Genomic DNA, 22,245 nt, shown 5'->3' on the forward strand with positions numbered 1-22,245 from the left:
GCTATTCCTAGACAAGCGTTATTCGAGCTCCAGCGAATATCAAAAATTATCTCGGGCTTTATTCTACGCTGCACATAACAGAACAGGATGACTCAAAATTGTATTTCTTACCGATATGGACCCTAATTGGGTTTTAGATGTCAGTTCCTCATTTACATTGACATTAAGACTCAGTTTGGAGTACAAGAGCACCGATTGTTCACGATGATGTCGTCCCCCATTCGCCAATCCATGTTGCCCCTCCTCAGCTCGACTACCAAGGTATATGGCGCACCACGAGCATTCTCGACAACTTCTGCCCTTCTCCGTCGAGTCGCGAATCCAACTTTACCAGGTACTTCCATCAAAATCTTCCGAGATGTACCTGCTTTACGCCAATGGCGCCGTAAACAATTAATCGATCATCGAATGGTTGGTCTCGTGCCAACCATGGGAGCTCTTCATGAGGGTCACCTATCACTTATTCGCCTTGCTGCAGCAGAAAACTCAAATGTCATAGTGAGCGTCTACGTGAATCCGACTCAATTTGGCGTCCACGAAGATCTCGATAGCTATCCGAAGACATGGGAAAAGGATTGCAAGATGTTGAAGGGACTTGATATGGAATTGGCCGACAATGGGAACATGGGTAAGATCGCAGCTGTATTTGCGCCTACAACGGAAACAATGTACCCGAGCGGACCGCCCAGTCAAGAAGTTAACGCGAAAGGAAGCTTCGTCACTATTACACCAGTCGGAGAGCTACTGGAGGGGGCAAGCCGGCCAACATTTTTCAGAGGAGTGGCTACTGTCTGCATGAAATTGTTTAATATTGTCATGCCGGATAATGTTTACTTTGGACAGAAGGATGTACAGCAGACTGTTGTTATAAAGAAGATGGTCAAGGATTTCTGCTTCGACACCAAAGTTGTTATCGGAGAAACCCAAAGAGAACATGATGGCTTGGCATTGAGTTCACGAAATGTTTATTTGGGAGAGAGGAGAAGAAATGTAGCTACAGCATTATCAAAAATGCTCAAAGTTGCGGAGCAAGGATACAATCTTGGACATAGATCACGAGATGAGCTTCTGGGGCCTGCACTGGAATTGTCGAAGTTGATATTAATGGAACAGTATCAATTGAAGCCCGAAGAACGAGTAAGATATGAGGTGGATTATATCTCGTTAGCTGACCCTGAGACGATGGAGGAAATCGAGGAGGTTGACGAAACAAAAGGCGCAATCTTGAGCGGCGCAATCAAGATGTTGCCAGTAGAAGCACCACAAGTTGGAGAGAATCGCGGTTTATCTGACGGACCTCCAGTCAGGCTGATAGATAACATCATATTGAAACCTGTCAAGGTATAAGCTACTAAGACACATAGATAAAAGCTACATATACTAGAGAATAAACGTCAATTTTTGTCCGCCATCTTTATCCCGATTATTCCAAACTATTGTAATGCAACAAGGCATATCCACAAAACAAGCTCATCGAAAACACGTTATGTGATGCAGATCCCACATGGTACAAACCAGAAACAACATCTGAAAAACATCATGAAACATACTACCCCACCATTCTAAAAATATGTTTTCTCAATAACATCCTGTCGAAGATCAACTAATGCATTGACACCGCGTAGTCCCGTCGCAGTCGTACTTCATCGTTGCCGTAGATCATTTTGGGTGAAATCTGCGAGTCCACAATGTTTTGGAACATGGAGACATCGTTGGAAAAAGGAAAGTTTAGGCTTGAAGCTCTCTTCTGTTTTGCTTCTTCTTCAGTGGGTTGCGGATCTGCTGTAAACATATTAGTTACATATACGAGGAGGTTCATGGAACTCCAGTTCAGTGGGTCTACGGGAGTACCTTTTTCATTCCAGAGAATCTTGATTTCCTTACTAGTGCTCTACATCCTGAATTTTCCTTCTCGAGCCACCTTCAAGCTCTTCGTCACAAATCCCATAATTTCTTTGCCCAAGACAGCCATATGCGAAGACTCGTCTTCTTGAACAACCCCCATACTAATGCTCAACTTCCTCCTCATCCCCCATAGCACCATACCGTTTTAATCACAATACAAATCTCCACCCGTCCACAAAACTCGCATGATAACTCGACCTAAAATTCCCAACCTCTGATCCACATATATAATCCAGGAAATTCCTCTGAAATTCCGAAGACCTACGAGTAGAGTTTGAAGATTTAACTATCTACTCCAGATTTACACTCTTAGTTCCTTTTTTCGAACATAGAAATGGTATCAACAACTCACAAATAGTCGATTCGGTCTCTTTCTTGCGTATTCGTTTGTCAGCCATGCTAAACTTTCCTCAGCGTTGCGATGTTCCACATTAAGACCGAAGAGGCCAGCCAACTAGGTGATGTCGACACTGCACGTTCTGCTGTCTACTGCAGGAACTGATTTCGGTATTTTGAGACCGGGTGTGCAAGATATAAGAAGTTCACTTCTTGATTATCACTTATTACTCTCTCGGCGTGGGGAGCTTGATGTTATACATACTATCTAAAGTACCCTTTACTTCCATCATGATACTTTTCTTGCAAATATTACTCACGTCATGAGAACTTCCAATCCAGTCTTTGCCTTCCAAATAAATGCTTCCAAGTTCCCTCGATCCATGACTCCGTTCATGTCCACCATTCCCATCATCATTTCTGTTATCCTCCGCTGGAAACCCCTTATTCAATTCACTTCCCGCACACTGAGCCGCCGTCCCAATATTTATGCTCAGTCATTTTCTTCGCTCCCCTCTTTACCCGAGACCTTTCCCGCTTCGAATTCTCTCCGTCTCTACTGCCACTGTCGTCATGCAGTAATATACCTCATTAACCGTGATTTGTTATGATTGTGCTTGTGAAAGCTTGGGATTATCTTCTCTTTCCAAAATATATCGTTCAGTCTATCAGTAATTGCGTTGATACCAAACTATCATTGGCTCTGCTGCGTTCTTTGGAGAATAATCTGCTAGAAACGATTCTCAAAGAGAGCATAAATATGGGATTCTAAATAGTGCAGACTGAAAATGAGCCTCAGTTGAGATTGCACTTTACACGCGTTCCAATGAAACTGATAAGTACGAGCTGTATGGCAGGGTATCACTCAGTGTTCACAATGAAGTATTTAGTGAAACTTGTTCTGAACAGTCTTATTTCTTCTCAGTATACATCTACATATATCCAGCTTAAAATCCTAAAATACAGAATCCTCTCTTTTGCTATGAACACTTTTTTATTTCATTTCCTCTCTTCAAACCCAAAACTCCCACTCCCATGGTATCCCTCTTTCCGCCCAAGAAAAAAAAACGCCGCTACACTAGACTAGGTATTTACACACTGAAAACTAACCCGAGGATATATATGCACACAAGAAGCGAAACGACACCAAACACAGGACAAGATAAATGTTTCAATTATCCTATAAAAGCACCTCTCCATACTAACAAGAGAAGCGAATTAAACTTTAAACAATCCGATATCTGCTCGATGGATAGATATATACGGAGAGCTACCTAGGACCAGCCTAATTTGTTCCGGTAGCAGGGAACTTTTGCGCCGTCTGAGAAAGACTCATTGCGCTCAATGCTGCGTTTGAGAGTTGTGTGATGCTGGGGAGGATATTTGGATTTCTATGGATTGTTAGTTGATAGTTCGTGATGTGGATGAAAGTGGATGATGCTTACCGAGCATTTTCAATGGTAGCCACGTTAGATTTGACAGAAGCAGTTGAGGGGTTTGTCATCATAGCTTTCAAGCCCTTGAGAACCGCAGGGGTGTTCTTGACGATTTTGCTGTTTGCTGAAGAACCAGCACTACCTGCTGCGGCAAAGAGGACTGATCTTTGAGAGTCCTCATCGGATTCGGCAGCGAATGCTTTTCCGGCTAGCGCTGAGATATCCGATTTATCCGACATACTGGGAAGTTTGTTCAAGGCTGCTGATACAGTATTGGCATCGCTAGCGAATCCGGAGACAGCTGACTTGACTTGCGCTGCTGTGACCTTTTTGCTGCTAGATGTTGCTTTCGATGAGGCGACGTTCTCATTGATATCTTCCAAGTTGATTGCTGTGGTTGGCTTTGCGCTACCGGAAGATGTTGGTGATACCGTGGAGGCTGTGGAATTGCCTGATAATGACGAAGTAGAGTTTCCTCCTCGAACGACCAAGGCATTGATGGAGCCAGGTCGAATAACGGGTAAGGCAGTAGAGAATGTGAGGGCTGAAAGTGCGACAAGGACATAAGAGAACTTCATTGTGAATGTAGATTAAAGAGTGAAAACAACTAGAACTTTGATAGATTGAAAACTAAACAACTGCCTTGTTGTGAATGATCTATCGACGTTGTATATACAGGTAGCCAAGAACTTCCAAGAAAACTTCAGATGCGTCTGAAATCAATCAGCTGGAAATTAGACTGGATTAAATTTCCAAAACAACTATGGGACGTCAAAAAAACCATGCTCAGACAAATTTGCCGTTGGAGATGTCCATTTTGGGCACAATTCGCGAGTCGTTTCAATTTTGCACTACCATCTAGCTTCTTCATGGGCAATAGTCTGGATCTGAAACAATACTAAAGAAAATTCGTCCAATCAAAACTCGCACCGAATCTGTGACATAGGATGACTGGGAAATTGTGTTCCTTTTTACATGACGATAATGACCCAAAAATTCCAGATCTCAGTTTTGAATCCTCGAAACCTTTCGATTGTACCCACAAACTACTATCAGATACCACGAACCGAACGCAGTTTTAGGGCCCATTTTTTTAAGCATACTGTATGGAAAGCTTGTAATGACCGAATCATGAAATTGAAGTACAGTATTATCCCAGGAAGATCTCTAAGGTTGTTTCACATCTATCCCGCCTTGTACAAATGGAACTTTTTACCGGTCTCGTCTGAAGATGTTGTGCATGCTAGAGGTTTGTTCAGAGCTACTGATGTACGTGCGACATACTCTCAGACTCGAGGTTTGTTGCGTAGCGCGATACCTAGATAGCCATCCCACGATAATAGGCTGACGGAGAATTTTTCAACAGTTGAAGCTAGCATTACAAAGGCTTTAGGCCTTGACGGGACAGCCCTGACTATGAATAGAACGCCGACTTTCAAAAGAAAAGGGCTGAAGATCTGTGCGAGTGGGCAAGTGACTTCGAAAGCATGAATAGACCAAACCACCCAAGAAATCCAATGCTTCAAAAGATGCCAAGTTACCACTTTATCAGAATTTCATATCAAGATTTGCCGTATGAAATGCGACTTGAAATCTTGGCATCAATTACTGTTTGGCAGTCATAATCATGTGGACTGAGCTTGTAGGTTCATGATTGGTGTTGATAATGATCGAAGATGGACTTCGCACATGTTGCTTGTTCTTATCCTGACTGTTGAACCATGTTTATCCGTGATCAACATTCTCTGGGGATTATCTCCACCAGGTGAAATCGTAATCCACCAGTACCGGATGGGAAGAACCCAACGCTGCTCAGAGCAAACTTGGCTTGACATTGACCAGTCCTGCCTATCAACATCTGGGATCCTTCGGTTTCTCACTAAGATACGGTAGTTAGAGCATAATCATTTAGACGTGATAAAGAAAGGTATCGAAAAATTGATAGCGATATTTGCAGAAACAGCATGCAAGCTAGTCTTACCAATCTCGAAGTCGGGAGAGCTGTGCGTCTTGAACAAGTTCAGCAAAATCATTAAGACATTGGAAACGTGATGCCTCCATAAGAATTTCTTCCTTGAAGGTTTACGTCCGAAACTTCTCTCTGGAGTGCATATATAAAATATGATGCCGCTCGTACTGCCAAGATTGCTCGGACGGATTTCAGGATCCAAATATAGTGCAGGAACTACTCTGTACATTTCCAAAAAGAATTAGGCCCAAGGTACTGCTTATAAGTGACAAAACCTTGCAAAGTATTTGAGATAGAAAATTGATTGGATATGGTATGAGGGCAGGAAAAACATATTGAAATCGCGCAATAACGGGTGAACGTCGACGATCACTGGTGGCGTGTAGATTTCTCTTAACCTAATGCGTAATCTCGCTGTCGAGATTTACCAGCAAAGGGAATGGAAATCGACAAATCTACGAATTGATCGAAAATAAACACCAAAACTTCCCACCACAAGGTTTAGATGTTAAATTGAATGATGTTGTCAATAGTAGACTCTTTCACGTGCAGGAGATTCATGATGTTGAAGGAGTCGCGCTAACGATACTGTTACGCAATACCCCTGTCAAAAATATCTCCGCGTCGCGTTTCCGGGTCAGTAGAACATTGGGATCAAGCATAAAGTAAATAATTATAATCTTTCTTGTCGAACAATACTCATTGGAGACATTACTGTTCATCAAGTTACTGCAATTCGTTTTAAGCACTCTTACTTTTGAAGACATTGGGGCCAGTCAAACAATCCTATAACGCGCCGCAATATTGCGGGGTCTTGAATTCAATCCTATGGCTCCCGAACCTGGCTCTCAGTATCCCCTCTACAACACCACATTCACCTTACATCGTGCTTCTCCACTCTTCATTGGCGACCAACCTCTTAATAATTCGACCTTACAAGTGCATGCGCGCCGATTTCGAGATATACTAGCAGGCGATGTTCTACGAGGAGTTCGGGTTGGATTAGGATCTGAAGATGATACGCTGGCTCGTGTAGGAGCTCTGCAAGCGGTGGTATGGAGGATTTTTAAGGTGGAATCAGAATGGGCTGTCGAAGATACCACAGGAGAAGCTCTCGATGAGTCTGTATTTGAATCTACAAACAACCGCGGAGTATTGGTTGAAGTCAATTATGAGAAAGCGAAATACACTGCAATTTTATTACGCACCACTTCCGAAGACGATATGGATGACTCGATCATGGATAATTCTCACGATCAAGCTGGATTCCTACGCTTGCCACTAGTTTTGACACGAATGCCCTTGTCGTTAAGAGAAACATTCATCCAATACATCTGCAGGACATTCGATACAAGGGTATCTGCACTGAAATTGGAAGGAAAACATTTGATGAAATCATTCGAAAAATATACATCCAACTCGATCAATTCAGGTACGACAACCGAAGTGCGCCAAATTAGTATACAAAAGATTATTAAAGAAGTTCAGATCTCTGTTGGCTTCGATATACCTGGTGGATCGGCTGCCCTAAAAACTATTGAAATACATATTTCTAGGGAGGATTTACCTCGCATGCTTGCACGAGGGAACAAAATCACGAAAGATGGATCTCCCTTTATGGCTGCATTGAAAACTTATGTCAAGGCTCATCTGGCACTGGATCTAGGGCATGAGAAGGTGAAGATTGTTAAGATTGCATGTGGCTCATTTGTACTTGGCGAAGGGAGGTTGAAACTGACGCAGCCATCGAGTGGCGAGCATGAAGACGATGGACAATATCGAGCGACGAGACAGCTTCTTAATAGTCTTGTAAATATCGCGTCCGGACGAGGAATTTTGGGAGAGAAGTGAAAGCCGACATATTGTCTCATGTTGAGGGCTCTTCACCCTAACCAAATCCATTCGACGATCACCCTAGCAACAAGCTCATAAAATCAAGGCCTTACCGAGAAGGCAATTAAGCTTCACATGCTGATGTTCAAGAATACATTCAAAGCTTGTGATCAGTTCTGGCTACACCGAGGGGATTGTGTATCGGAAGATGCGGCTTGTCATCTTACACACTCGAGCCACGACAAGATGGACTGCACGCAAGTTGAGTACATAGGCAGACCTGCCTCAGGATCAGCGACATCTCTTCTTGTTGTAAGAATGTCAATTGATATATCTTGATTAAGCAATCTGGCTGTGGTTAAATCCCAAGCCTTCAGTCCTCGTTTCTGTCGGTTCCAATAGTGGATATCAATTCATCTGGCCATTCATGGCGGCCTAGGAGTATAACATATCAATGATGTTGCGGGATGCCATCATAGGTTCATACTGTCGCATTGATGTCAGGCCGATTTCTACAAACCGAGATTATGGTTATGGAATCCAATTTTATATAGGAGATTTAATGGACTTTTTACATAATTAGCGAATTGAGCCCCTATTCAATAATGATAGATATGATAACAAATGTGTGAATCGTATGGAATTCGTGCGCATCCTTTACCCGTTCGTACTCACGCAATTGCCCAACATCAAGATGTCCTTGAGCAGAATTTTATCACTAGCACTTCAACTAGCTGGAGTACTTTGACTATCTACTACTCATAGGCCAGATTGTACCCACGAAGCGAATTATTATTCACACAACAGCAAAATATGATTCATATAATTACAATAATTAACACGAACAACTTCCCTCTCTCCTCCCCCACCATATATATATATATATATATATATATATTGCTTCCCACATCCCCCACTTCTATATATGCAATAGTGGGGTTGAGGCTTATTTTCTTTTTCTTTTTGCTTTTTGCTTTTTGCTTTTTTTGAGCCGTTTCTTCAACCGGCGCATGTGGCGTGTTATAGTAGCCAGTCAATCAAAGCCTTTCAAGAACCCGTGACCACGCGAATTTCTGTTGGAGGTGGGGTTGACTCACGTCTCCAACCAACTGACTTACCGACTTAGGTAGTAAGTACTCTTCCTCATTACTCCGTTGATTGACTTATTGAGCACGACTTGTTTCTCATTTATTCGATTCCTTTTGATCGTCTTTCTTACAATATTCATATCAGATCATATCCATATCCATACGAGTACATTTCGATAGCTTCCATACTTCCATACTTCCATACTTCCATACTTCCATACTTCCATACTTCCATACTTCCATACTTCCATACTTCCATATACTCTCACACGCCCGACCTTCTACTTCCACTTTGAGAAGGCAATATCAATTAACACATACTAGTAATAAAAAAACAAGTCCAATCGTTACGTCGATCCAATTGTTAACAGGATCTTCATATCGAATATATGAGATCACAGTCTAGCTACCTACTGAACGAAACAAGATAATTGATCTAATCAAATCAAATCAACTCAAATCACATCTGCATCTGTCATTCAAAGAAAAAGAGATCTCGACAGAAAAGCCGAAAAGACGAAATACACGCGGACAATTGAGGCGTCTGTCCATCTTTTTTCGCGACTGCGCGCCGCAACCCTCATTTCTCTCCACACACCCATAACCAGAATCCACACACAGACCGAACCAGCATTCGATATCACCCGCCACAATCATTATCAACCCTCGAACCCTCCAACCTAATATTAAACATCAATAGTTATATCGATAATCAATTAATTGATTTCTCTCCTCCGTTATATTCTTAAGTTCGACAATCATCACGACAATTATCGTTACATTATTGCTATCTTCCGCAAACCCCATAATCATTCAATCAACGAGTCATTGTCGCGACATTGCGATTCTACATCAGGGTAATTTAACAAGATCGAGTCCCACTTGACGCGACAGAAACCCGCGTTTCATTACACTCCCCTCTGATGGCAAACAACGACATTAATGCCACCACTATCGGTGCGCATGAACCGGAATTAGTAGAATCCCTCCAGAATATGATATCGCAAGGGGACAAAGAAGGATACCGCGCTGAGAAGAGCGTCGCAACACAACCCGCGATTGCCATCGCGCCCATATCCGACAATTCTCAATCGACGGTAGACGGTCAGGACGCTCTTTTTACACCACCAGCTTCTGATGAATTCTCATCGCAAAGTACCGATCAAGATGGGGGACCTTTGTCGCAACTCTCACAACTCTCGCAATTAGCTGCCGCACAACTACCACTTGAAAGTAATACCAATACAACACCACCAAAAATCAGCATCACTTTGAATGCGAGTCAGAAACGAACTGCAGATGGTCATGTAAAATCAAAAGCGTCTAATTCAACTTCACCAAGTCCTAAAGGCCCATCGTCTGTTCGAAGCCATACAAGAAATACAAGCACAGTCAGCAATGCATCTTCGGTCGCAAGTAGATTTGGAGAGGTCAGTAGAGTTTCTCGAGCGATAGGGTACTTGAACTAAACTTAAACAGCTATCCTCCGAATTAAGAACTCGTCTTTCCTATGCAATGGTTAAAGTTAATAATGGATGGGAATCGAAATCGATCAATGAAGTTGAAACTATTGCATCACAAGCTGGATCTCCAACGTCATCGAATTCAACCCTCAACAATCGCAGAAACCTTCACACCTCTCCTAGAACAGCTATAGCAAATATCCAGGGCCAGGGATCCAGAGATGTATTTGGTCCACGACCTACAGCCGATTTCGACCTGTATACACGAACAGAACCATTATCTCGAACCTATGAATCATTCTGGCGTGATCATTCTACCGCCAACGGGGCCCAATCATATAGACATAACTTATATAACTCTTCGTCACCACAATCTAAGTCTCTCGCTCCTCCAGCTGATATACGACCAACACCTCCTTCTAGGAGATCAGACTCAAAATTCTCAAAACTTCCATCTATCCCACGCCACTCAAGCGCCAACTCGCATCATTCATTTAATAATTCTGCTCCTCAAACTCCCAGTGGGACTGCTCATCGTCGCGCTGAGCATAACATAACTTCTGGACACAGACCAACAAGAGAACAAGAGAAGCGGGAGACGCTAGAACAGGATGCAATCGAAATGTTGTTATCTATGGGCTCGCCAGGGAATTCACAAACCATTGGACCTAATATAACTCCTCCACAATTGGCGAAGAAAAGCCCCAGGCAAAGCCCTCTTCGTACAGAGTTCGGGCAGATGACTCAAAATGAGAAAGCTAAAACGGGACCCCAGAACCAACGCAAAGTGGAGTTCGCAGAAAGTGTTAGTAGTGGTGGCAGCGACAATGGATACCAAGCAGCAAGCCATAGAAAATGTACCATGAGAAATAATCTTCAAAGCAGACGAGTGACGGATAGGATGTTGGATGAAATGGAGGAGAGTAGTGATGAAGAGGTCGAATTACCTTTACCACAGGGAAGACGTATACCAGGACGTGTTTAAAAGCATATTACGCAGCTCGATCGATTATCTTTACGTTTTGCATTGTATTGTTATACGGCGTCTCACTTAACTGATGAAGTACATACAAAGAGATATCCTTCAAGGAGTAAATACTAGCATTGTTCGGAGTATTTGGCTTTCACATCATCATTCGGGCGTCGATACCCATCTATCATTACATTCGTCTTTTAGCATTTGAACCGTATTCTCGGATTATGGTCAGGGTTATGTGATATAGGTCTACATTTGATCATACTGTTTCATTGGCTCGGTTATAAATCAGGAGATTCTGGGGGTATCATTGAAGGGTATTTTTCGGGTCAAGGCGTCACGTGGGTGCTTGGGGAGTAATCATTTTTATCTTTATTCATTGTACCTATATACATACATGTGTGTGTAAGCATCTGGGACCAGGGGGTAATCCGGTGCATAGACTAGCTTGATAGCTAGATATTGGAGTAATATATTTATTCGTAAATTGGAGTGTTTGATGTGTAGGTATATATGTTTATTTGTTTCTGACTCTTTGAGACTTGACGATGGTAGTAGTGAATCATTAATGATGCGGATCAAATCGTTCAACTCAGTCTTTGAATCTAGCTAGAGCTCATGTAGATAAGAAATATAGCGCCATAGAGTTAGGAATTATATCGGATATTGGGTAGCTGATGGATGGATTGATATTTTGTTAACGGGGTTGAGGTCTTGATTACTTGGGAGCTGGGTAGGTGGATAGGTGGACTGTGAAGAAGTGAAGAAGTGAAGAAGTGAAGAAGTGAAGAAGTGAATTCATGGTATATATGTACTGTCTAAATATATGTATTTTTATGTATTGGAACTTGAGCTGGAAGTTTAGACAGCGATATGGATGTTTGTCCTTTTATAAATTCTTTCTCAGATATAACATTATATACGAGGATTTTCTGATTCATTGGATTGTGTTCTGTGTTTTGCGGGATGATGATTTTGTGTTTGTGACGCTGTGTATTGGATGTGATATGTAATCTATACTTATCATTTGATTAGACTGCATTTTGATTTTTCCCATCCATTTGCGTGTTTGTGAATCTTTACGCGCTATATGAGAGAATCTGATGGGTTGGGAGAATAATCGGTGTCTAGGTAAATTCGGTTAGTAATGAAGAGTTCATTTTGATGTGGTGCTTCGTGTGACTGAATGAGAGATAGGAGGGGAAGATTGATGGGGAAGTGGTGTGAAATTGGGGGCTCTGGAAGGGGGTTGTGGTGGATGGAGGATTCTATATAATGCTTTTCAAGGGATATCGATATTTCAGAGCGGAAGGGAAGAAATAAGCGAGGTTGGTCTCGTAGAAACTTTGAGGGGGAATTTCGGATCATGTAATTATATCAAAGTGTATGTGACCTTCTTGGAGATGTAACGAGTCGGGGAAATATAGATGGAACGACTTTCTTATAGGGTTTGGAAGATTGGTGATGATATCATACGGAAAGCTGTATATTTGCGTGGTTAGATAGTTCACAACGTGGACGTTGATCATTGTGACATCCTTTCTCACCGAGCGAGCAATATTACTATCTATACCTTGTATAGTCGTTTCGAGCTCATTTGTAGTGATATCAAGGATAACTGTAAAGAGATGATTCTACGTTCCCTAGTGGAACCTTAGAGAATGTATGAATATTCTGAAGCTCTATATTTCTTGATCCCAATTAAGATTTGCAACGTGATATGCGCGCTCAAGATCTGTACAAATTGACTTTGCTCGACGAACAAAGGCTATAACTTCCCACTTAATGCTCTACCCTACCAATCTATTTCCTCCAAATCCCATGGGAATTCATCATCTTCTATTTCGGTACATAGAAATGTTTTTTCAAAAATACCACCCACTTTCCCTGGATCCTGCCGTGAGCAGCCCAAAGCAAGATTATTTTTGATTACCGAGAACATAAGAACACTTAGTTCCATTGTTTCCACCTCTTTGAGGAGATCGTAGAATGAACTCTCTTCACTCAGAGCTCTGTACACCGAAAGAATTCCGCCGATCAATGGTGTCGGAAAGGAACGTCCAACAGCAGTCTTGAGAACCTTGAATTTTCCCTCGACAACGGCCCAAAGTAGTGCACCTTGAGTCTTGGCAAGAAGCTCATACAAGACTTTAAGCTTGATTTGCACCAGTGTGTATAGGCTTTGGTCTTCTTCGATTTGTCTCTTCTCAATATCTGAGAGAGAATCCCATCTCCCGACTGTATGGATCAAACATTCTCTGAAAAGCAATCCATGGCGAAGTTTGCGGGCTAGCAAAAGTAAGGATACAGACTCATCGTGACATTCGCATTCTACGGCGGCATCGTATCGTGGAGCTAAGAATTGAAACATACTGCTCCTGAACAAAGCTCCAGTCAAGGTTCCTGAAACCACCGGCAGAGCACAATAGTAATCAGCTAAGCACGTGAGTCTTTTGAGCTCATCTGCGGTCTCAATTCTATATTTTTTTGAGTGAATGGCACAAAGTAGTTTTCGAAGGGCTTCAGTTTCTTCTTTGACTCCATCGACAAGAGTCATCTGTTGGCCTGTTATCTCTGATGACTGGAGTTCGATAGTTAGCACTTAGTGTTTCTCGAGGAAGTTTGCGGGAAACATACATCTGAAACTGGCATCAAAGCCCAACTTCCATCTTCATCAACAACAGAGCGATAGTCATACTTGAATAGCGCAGAAGCGGACGCAGGCTGTTTATCGACCTAGAAAACTGGAGTTAGTGATTTTCAACCATAGGAAACCTTGGCATGAAATAATGAACCCAAGTTTATCATCTTGTCAGTGGGTTTGCTCGCGGTATCTGATTGTGTTGGACATGAAAATTATTTGGGATGAGTTGAAACGAGCACCTAGAACTAAGTTTTCAAGAGGACTGATAAAGGAAATCTGTAAAACTCACTGAATCAAGAAACGTGCGAAAGTAACTGGAGTGATGTTTGAGACCGGAAGAATGCAAGTGGAATTCTTGTCTGAACACCGTGAATCGTGTATCAGCCTTGACACCCCGCGCAAGGAAAATTATGGGTGATAGAATTTCTTGTCGCGCAGTTGTTGGATCTTCATTGCGCTTTCTTTTTTTGTTTTGTTGTTCCATTGTAATGATCGATTATCAATGTTGGTTTATTAATGTTATTGAGAGAGCTATCGGTTTCGATTGCTTAGAAAAGGTTGACTCGGATTATCGCGGTAAGTTTCAACTTTTGAGATTCCAAGATGGTGGGCGTGAAAGCTGTTGGACTAAGTTTATATAATAAAAGAAGAAGAAGAAAAGGGCTTGAATGGCCGTATTCGAATACATTCAATGAATATGTTCAATGAGTCTCGACTATACTGCTCACAAACTATTATATCACTAATTTAGGGCTAGTATCTACCCGAATATTTCCATCAGTAGTTCGTCACGTGGATTTGAATACCAAAACATACGCTCAATTCACTTTGCTTGAGGCTGACAATCTGTAGTTTTCATACATATACATACGTGTGTATGCCCTTCTGCGGTTGCGAGAGGATCGTGTCATCAAACCGTCTGACAAGTATCCACTATCAAACATCTCATGCATCTACTACTGATATCAAATGCCAAGTGAATACTGCCGTAGGGTATGAACGTCAAATACTCAGTTCTGGCATCTTATAAATAGCTTTGATCTCAGTAGGAACGGGGCTCAACACTAACAACAAGGCTAGTTTGTGTTGGAAATCCGAGGGTTTTCGTTATTGTACAACCTTCGACGTAATCAAAGGCCCCGTCCATATCAATCACAATCACATTCATCTTCATAGCCATATAATCACACATCTACCAGTATTATTTTAACTTAACGCGCCACTTACCATCAACTCACAATGTCTTCCAGAGCATCCGAAGAAGCAGATCTCAAAACCCCCATTATCTACATATTTCCAGGGCGTCAACCCGATGTTCGTCTGATGGTTTTTAAACAAGAGTTTCACGTGCACTCCCATATCTTGAAGGAAGGGTCAATTTATTTCCGCAAATTTCTTGATTCGCCTGATAAGCAAGATGCACCCGGACCAGACTTAGCTCTGTTCAGATATGATTATAGCACAGTTGTTGATGAGGATGGGGCTTGGGGCTTGGAGGCCGTCGCTAAGGTACTGTGAAGCTCTCCCTTTGTTCGGCGACATGCCGACTGATACACTGATATAGGCTCCGTTGTTAACTGAGGAAATGATATCCCAAGCAGAGGATATGGAGGGAGAAGTTGAGGGCTTTCGACAACTCCTTTGCGCCATGTATTCAAGGCCCTATACCATCAAGAGTGTTGAAGAGCTATCAACACTTACTCGCATTGCAGACTTCTACTGCGCTCTTCCGATAGTTTCGGTCACTCTCACCGACGCGCTTCTCAATAGCCCTATATTTTTGAAACGAGAAAATGAAGATTCAACTGCGTGCACGAAGGATCAGCTAGCGGAAGATTGCGACTCTATGATATTCAACGCGCAGAAGCTTAGAAGTTCCGTTCTTTTTCGCGAGTGTCTAATCCACGTCGTGGCCAATTGGAAGGATAAGGACACTTTCAAGTTTCATCGTACTCGAAATGAGGAGATCATCCGTGGTTTGATCGGAGCAGGGTTCTCTCAACTTGACGAAATGATCGACCATTTGCAACATACACTCTATATTGAGGCCGTAATGGCCAAAGACTCGCTGGATACACCGGAACTCACAAATGCCTTGGCAGCCGCTGAGGAGGACTACGTTTCTTTTCAAAGTGAACCAAAAATGGCAGTTGCATTCTGGAAAGACTTGAGCGCAAAATTAGCTCACGTGGGCGGTGATGCAGAATTTCTTAAGTCTGAAATAGATCCGTTATTGGTCAATAATCTTGTATTGGATCGTACCAATGACGGACCTGGCGAAGGCTGTTATAAGCATTGCTTTCTCTGCGCCGAGATCGGCGACAAACAAATACCTGTAAGTAAATGCCTTTATTCTGCACTGTTTGTGCTTGAATTAAATTAACATGATATATTTACAGTGGGATTCCACGGCTGTGGACTGGTAAATAATGGATATACAAGCCATGAGTAGAACACAGAGGTATTGTCAATGTGGGATGGTGGACGACAAACTTGGGGCAAAGCCTTGGTCGGCGGATGTATTACAAATTGAATTGTAGGATGTATCAATGAAGAACTCTTTACGTTCTTTGAGAATGCTAGTTAATACTAAAATCACTTAATTGCCAGGGATTATTCTGGCAACTGCAGGATACGATTTCTGATGACAGATTGAATACATTTACCTTCACCCATCTGTACACTGCCCAACAACCAAGTAAAATTACTATGCAGAGTGCGATTATTCTCATGAGCAAGGTAAATCGACAATATTCAGCTAATTATGTCTCCAGAATATGGATCTTCAGATCCTAAAAGGTCATCGCGAGCTTATTAGTCGTAAGTGATGAGCCAACACCTAAGCAATATTTCCCGATTGCCACCATATTCTTCGACTCCTCATACTGAATCACCGCAATTTGATGAGAACTCGAAGCTTGAAACTCGAGCTCAGAAAACATACACAGAACATGAAACATGAACTCCGCCAAACCAATGAAGTAACAAAGAGATCATCGAAAGGTCCGAAAGATCGGAGGGATCTCTACAAAATGTCGTAATACGGATCCTAATGTACGGGAATCTATTTGTATTCTTATATAAATTCGCAAAAAAATGCGGACGATTTTCAATTATAGTTATAAACTGTCGTGAAAGAAGCATGACTATGGTAAAATAATGGATAGCTTTCTGCTAGCGTCTCGAGATTCACACACCATACTTTAAGAGACGCATTGCTCGTACAGACCCCGGTATAGACATGCAACAACTGAACTCAATCTTCAACCTGCAATAAAGTTTTCGAGGGGATCAAAGAGGACTCTCTGACCAACACCCACTAGCGCCAACCTAATTCCGCAATGAAGAGCTAAACTCCATTTCCAGTACTTAACACGCGTATAAATTCTCTCCCCAAAAGCACCTATACAAATCCCTGTACAGGCATGCAACAAAAAGTAACATCTGCATACTATTTTCCTTTCCATCCCGGACTGCATGCGGGGTCAACAGGGATACAAACCATCGATGACTTAGGTGGTCGGTTACTAGTTAACTAGCTCCTCTTAAGCTTTTGGCCAACGTGCTAAGATCATCCGGGGCTGGCTGGGCATGGGAGTCCTCGTCTGTGATAATGATATCTCGTACCCCACCCTGGCTAGATATGCAACAGATGCACTTGACGAGCTGGATAACAAATGGGGAAGAGGTTGGGGTGAGGTGGAGTGGAGTGCTTCCCCGCATTTGTTGTTGTTCTGACCTATGGATCATCAATGCTGATTTGGGGGTTTGATGCATTTGCATTTATCCCCGGTCGAACTTTACAGTGTTGCGCTGGATCGAAATCCAGCTATCTTCATTTTGTTATTCGCAGAATGTAGCGGCGTTCGATATAAATCAAAGTGTCAATTGAGACTCTTGATTTTACCGCGGAACACATATTTGGAGTGAGCTGTGGTAGATATGAATGGATGGCAAACTATCATCTATGGTTTACCAAGCGCTGCAAAAAGGAAGAGAAAAGCTTGGGGTACACAATCTCAAACGCTTAGATGAGTATTCGAAGATGATGGTTACAGATTATCATGCGTGTTCGTTATTATTGTATATATCTCTTTTGCGTACCTAGACATTTGCAATTCTTTTCCCTGTATTCTTATTTGACGTCTTTGATAATATAATTTCGGTGATTTTGATCCCCCTATCTTTTCGTTGGCTGAGGTATGACGCCTTGTGTTGCTGAATGAATGGTCCTAACTAATCGCATGAGTATTCAAAAATGGGACTGTAGCATGGTGATGAATATGTTATCGTCCCATCTACAATCTCATCTCACTAGCCTCCATGATGACTTGCCCCTCGTTTCTCGCTAAATAGTTTTGAATGCTCATCTCTAATAAGTTCTGATACGATGAACCAAAGAGTACTAAAGTAGATACATAGGATCAGTTTTTTCGTAGCGCCGGAATTCTTATATTTGCTGTACAGCCATGTGCACATAAAACTAATATTATTGTTACCATGATTGTATGACAGGTTCGACGCGATTTTCGGACCAGAATTGTTTTGTTCCACTGAATGGCAAGCCACAATGCTGACTTCTGGGTACCTAGATCTGATGAATCAAGCGTCTGAAAATGACCTCGGGATCGTAGAAGAACGGAATAATAGTATTTCCATTCCATTGGAGGTGCCCATCAATAGGGGCTACTAAGGCCCAAGTAAAATTTTCTGTAAGCGCTCACCCCAGAGATCCATCAACGACCAACTGCCAGTTCTCGGGTCCATACACTGGCTTCACACTCACAGCCACAATTACAACTTGTTGGAAGCGGATGAAAACACTTTAAAAAGGGTTATCTTAGTTTGCATTAGCCCTATTCCACACTTCCTTAACTCAAAATTAAGCATTGAATCTTCCCCATTTTTGAATACTCTCTTGCTTTTACTAATGTCTTCCGTTCTATCGATTGCCGTACTGTTCGGTCTTTCGAATCTCGTTTCTTCCATTCCCACATGTACAGATTGTGAGAAATGGACGACACGCTCTGGTATTCACCCATCGTACCTCATTACTAAGTTCAACATGGCATGTTCAGAGGGACTTTTTCTCGATTGTACTGGTGAAGCGCCATACTCTATGATAATAAATTACACACCTCCTGATGCCAGAAATGAAGAGCAAGGTCCAGCGGTATATGATGCGTCGTGCTCTGGGTTGACTGGCCTCACGACAGATTATGTGGCATGCGATGGTCCATATAGCTGGGTGTCAACTGCGGTTGGGGATGCTGGATATGTGAAAGTTAGCATGGAATTCAAGGCCAATGGACATGATTGGTCTGGAAGAGGATGGTATTCCCTAGACGGAGATGAAGATAATTTTTTGATAATGCCGCATTTGTCGAGGGATTGGGTTTAACTTCAGTTATGTATGTTAGGAAAGACTTCTTCGGTGGTTGGGTCAAACGTCAGGAACGGAGAAATTTTGGGAATTGTATAATTCAGAAGAACCGGTTTTTGCGTACTTGGAATTGGCATGCTCAAGTTCAACTAACATATTTGAACTTTGTCATGCCCAGGACGGGACCTGTTCAAGGACATTTTGCAATCCGAAGTCCGTAACAGGATAACTTGTACGTGAACCAAGCTTCTTTCTTCACACTTTATTCGAGAGATACGAATCAAATCCAAATGACCAAATCATCTGAATATATGATTGATTATCTCTTTCCGGATGGGACCTCGATCTTTCCTGATTGATGGACATTCTAGCTCTACCAATTAATGTTAGATATGATACAGACTGAGGCACCTGGGTAGGTACATGAAGAATGAACTCTCATAGAAGTAATCTGCCTGGCCGCAGCGAGTCTAACCATTCAAAAACCTCTCACATCATGGAAAGACCTTTAGAATGTGTATCTTAAATGTGAGCCAAAAAGGCGGCCGTTCCTGCCTTGTTTGTTTGCTGATTTTGGGCGCCTAGGACGCTGTTAGCTCCACCATCTAGCCCACAGTAAAAGAAATTTGCAAATCCAAGTAGGTAAGTAACCTTTGCCTCCGATTGAGTTGACATTCGCACCTTGAGGAGGTCCCAAACAAAAAATTTCAAGGCAAGATACCTCAACTACGAGCGACAAGGGACTCGAACCTCAGCCTTAGACTGGAAAGCTTCCTAATGATAGGAGGTCCACACGCTACCATTGCGCCAATCACCCAATATTTCTATGCAAAGCGGTTTGAATTTTGATAAGTTAATCCAAGAATTTGAAGAGTGACATGTTACATATATCTCGACAAATCCCACAATCACGTGCCATAGCCCTACGATTTGGCGTGCCATGTGAATTGCAAATGATTGGTCAATCTATTACCCCACGTTGATAATCCAGATTATGGTATTGGGTTGGCATCTCTATCTTTCTTATCACTCGGGGTACGATATTTTTATATACCTAGGAGGTTACATTGAAGTTATACAGTCCTTTTAAGGTTCATTTATACCCTCTTGTCACTCTTTTTCTGAGTTGTCTTTGAATCTGCTTTTTTATATCACTTACAGAAACTGTCAGTCGGCATCCAGCAAATCTTCGCGTCACCATTTTCAAATTTTGGAAACCGACATACTATTTTATATCACCACACATATCCAACCCTATTCAATATACATACCTCTTCGTCATGGCATTCTCAATGCATAGCCATTCCGGGCAGTTTTGTCCTGGACACGCAAAAGATACATTAGAACAAGTGATTCAAACGGCCATATCCCGGGGCATGCAAACCTTTGCATTAACAGAGCACATGCCCCGAAACTCGAATTCGGATTTATATCCTGAAGAAGTACTTTTTCAGACTCCCTTTTCATTTCACCCCGCAACAATCTAACACAGATCTAGGTCGAAGCCGGTGATAATATATCTCTATTCGTGCCCAGACACGAAGCCTATCTTGTTGAAGCAACTCGTCTCCGCGAAAAATATAAGAATGAACTCAACATTCTTATAGGCTTTGAAGGAGAATGGATTCGATCAGATTATGGGCCTCTAATCAAAGATCTTGCTTCGAATCCTCTCATTGATTTCTTCATTGGTTCGATACATCACGTGAATGAAGTTCCTATTGATTATGACGCTGCATTGTATACCAAAGCGATTGAGAATTCAGGAGGCTCGGAGGAGAAATTGTATGAGGACTATTTTGAGCAACAGTATGAGATGTTGCAGACCTTGAAACCGAAGGTGGTGGGTCATTTCGATTTGATCCGACTATTAAGTGAGAATCCGGATAGAGACTTGACTGAGTGGAAGGGAGTTTGGGATATGGTCTTAAGAAATTTGTTGGAGGTGGTGAAGTATGGAGGATTGTTGGAAATCAATACTAGTGCACTGAGAAAAGGATTGAAAGAGCCATATCCGGGAAAACAGATCTGTGAGGTATGTATTACGCGTGTGATGATGCCATAGAGGAGATTCTAACAGCACCATAGGCATACCTACGATTTGGTGGCAAGTTCACGATGTCTGATGACAGTCATGGTATTGGGCATGTAGGAACAAATTTTGTTAAAGCGATAGAGTATATAGAATCTCTTGGAGTTGAAGAGCTTTATACGTTCGAACGAACCACTCTAGTTGTATCAAATGGGATCAATCGAACTTTGAGTCTGAAGAGCGTACCTTTAGCAAGTGTGAAGGAAACTTTCATCCCTGGTTGATTCATAGTTAGGCAGTTATATATCATTCAAGCCACTTTGGTATGGCGCATTTTTCAGTTACAATGTTATTATGTGAGCGTAATACCTAGGACATTGACATGGCATGATATTTGACAAACGAGGTGACAGTTCTATACGATTATTCCCTAACTCTAGACACCTTTTCACTTCATCACGATGATATCAACTGTCAATTTTACAGGTACGATTTATATCAAGTTATAGGCTCTCCCTCCAGGCTCTCGGCGCTGTAGCAGATATGCAACAAAAGAAATTCAAGAGGCGGAACAAGCTCAACTGATTGGCTGATTAGCGCGGAATGTACGAATCGAAAGTGAATGCAAGGGAGAAACGAAACGTTTTCGGTGATTCATCATTTTTACCGAATAGTTTTTATATCTGTGTATACCTAGGTAGTTCCATTCATCTCATTTGCTTCGTATAAATATAGGTGCATTTACCTTACTTTCTTTCCATTGAAGTTCCTCGGGGATTCGACGCGGAAAATGAGGAGGGAAAAGCTATGAGCCATCTTTTTTACAGCTCACGACTTGAGCATTTTACTCGGATTTTGGTCAAGAGATAGCTACAAATTATATCTCGTCTTTCTTCGATATCGTACCCGGTGTGCAATTATTCTATTATTGTCACTTAAGCATACTATGCAGTCAAGGCCTCAAATAAGTTTGCACAAGATGGCAGCACTCACTAGAATAGTGGAAGGTTCCCTTGTCACTTCAAATGCCACAACATGGAATACCATGCGAGTCCGACTCTATGTTAAATAGGGGTCGCTAGGCGATGGATCGAGTGACTAAAAATGACTGCAAAAGGCTCTTTTGGCCTCTATCAACAATACAATGTTATAACTGACAAGCAGATAAGGAGCGGGTTGA

At 42.1% G+C, this 22,245-nt stretch overlaps 8 protein-coding genes across 8 annotated transcripts; 6 read left to right on the forward strand and 2 right to left on the reverse strand.

Moving 5' to 3' along the window:
- Positions 1–231: 231 nt before the first annotated feature.
- On the forward strand, positions 232–1,347 carry EAE97_004895 (uncharacterized protein; the record flags this gene model as incomplete). The annotated part of the gene is made up of 1 exon (XM_038875407.1): positions 232–1,347. The coding sequence occupies one exon, from the start codon at positions 232–234 to the stop codon at positions 1,345–1,347; it is 1,116 nt and encodes a 371-aa protein (XP_038733764.1).
- Positions 1,348–3,282: 1,935 nt separating this feature from the next.
- Positions 3,283–4,281, reverse strand: EAE97_004896 (uncharacterized protein). The gene is made up of 2 exons (XM_038875408.1): positions 3,687–4,281; positions 3,283–3,632 (listed from the first exon to the last, which is right to left on the reverse strand). Exons 1-2 carry the CDS (start codon positions 4,253–4,255, stop codon positions 3,527–3,529), a joined length of 675 nt encoding a protein of 224 aa, XP_038733765.1. The 5' UTR covers positions 4,256–4,281; the 3' UTR covers positions 3,283–3,526.
- Positions 4,282–6,474: 2,193 nt separating this feature from the next.
- EAE97_004897 (uncharacterized protein) lies at positions 6,475–7,497 on the forward strand (the record flags this gene model as incomplete). The annotated part of the gene is made up of 1 exon (XM_038875409.1): positions 6,475–7,497. The coding sequence occupies one exon, from the start codon at positions 6,475–6,477 to the stop codon at positions 7,495–7,497; it is 1,023 nt and encodes a 340-aa protein (XP_038733766.1).
- Positions 7,498–9,490: 1,993 nt separating this feature from the next.
- On the forward strand, positions 9,491–11,015 carry EAE97_004898 (uncharacterized protein; the record flags this gene model as incomplete). Its single annotated transcript, XM_038875410.1, has 2 exons — positions 9,491–9,997; positions 10,047–11,015. 2 exons carry the CDS (start codon positions 9,491–9,493, stop codon positions 11,013–11,015), a joined length of 1,476 nt encoding a protein of 491 aa, XP_038733767.1.
- A 1,786-nt stretch (positions 11,016–12,801) lies between these two features.
- On the reverse strand, positions 12,802–14,134 carry EAE97_004899 (uncharacterized protein; the record flags this gene model as incomplete). Its single annotated transcript, XM_038875411.1, has 3 exons — positions 12,802–13,587; positions 13,644–13,742; positions 13,940–14,134. The coding sequence occupies 3 exons, from the start codon at positions 14,132–14,134 to the stop codon at positions 12,802–12,804; spliced, it is 1,080 nt and encodes a 359-aa protein (XP_038733768.1).
- A 755-nt stretch (positions 14,135–14,889) lies between these two features.
- On the forward strand, positions 14,890–16,076 carry EAE97_004900 (uncharacterized protein; the record flags this gene model as incomplete). Its single annotated transcript, XM_038875412.1, has 3 exons — positions 14,890–15,159; positions 15,215–15,985; positions 16,050–16,076. The coding sequence occupies 3 exons, from the start codon at positions 14,890–14,892 to the stop codon at positions 16,074–16,076; spliced, it is 1,068 nt and encodes a 355-aa protein (XP_038733769.1).
- Positions 16,077–18,715: 2,639 nt separating this feature from the next.
- EAE97_004901 (uncharacterized protein) lies at positions 18,716–19,051 on the forward strand (the record flags this gene model as incomplete). Its single annotated transcript, XM_038875413.1, has 1 exon — positions 18,716–19,051. The coding sequence occupies one exon, from the start codon at positions 18,716–18,718 to the stop codon at positions 19,049–19,051; it is 336 nt and encodes a 111-aa protein (XP_038733770.1).
- A 1,262-nt stretch (positions 19,052–20,313) lies between these two features.
- EAE97_004902 (uncharacterized protein) lies at positions 20,314–21,349 on the forward strand (the record flags this gene model as incomplete). The annotated part of the gene is made up of 3 exons (XM_038875414.1): positions 20,314–20,475; positions 20,532–21,068; positions 21,122–21,349. 3 exons carry the CDS (start codon positions 20,314–20,316, stop codon positions 21,347–21,349), a joined length of 927 nt encoding a protein of 308 aa, XP_038733771.1.
- Between the last annotated feature and the right edge of the window lie 896 nt (positions 21,350–22,245).

Source organism: Botrytis byssoidea (assembly GCF_014898295.1).
Source record: "Botrytis byssoidea strain MUCL 94 chromosome Unknown BBYS_008, whole genome shotgun sequence".
NCBI lineage: Eukaryota > Fungi > Ascomycota > Leotiomycetes > Helotiales > Sclerotiniaceae > Botrytis > Botrytis byssoidea.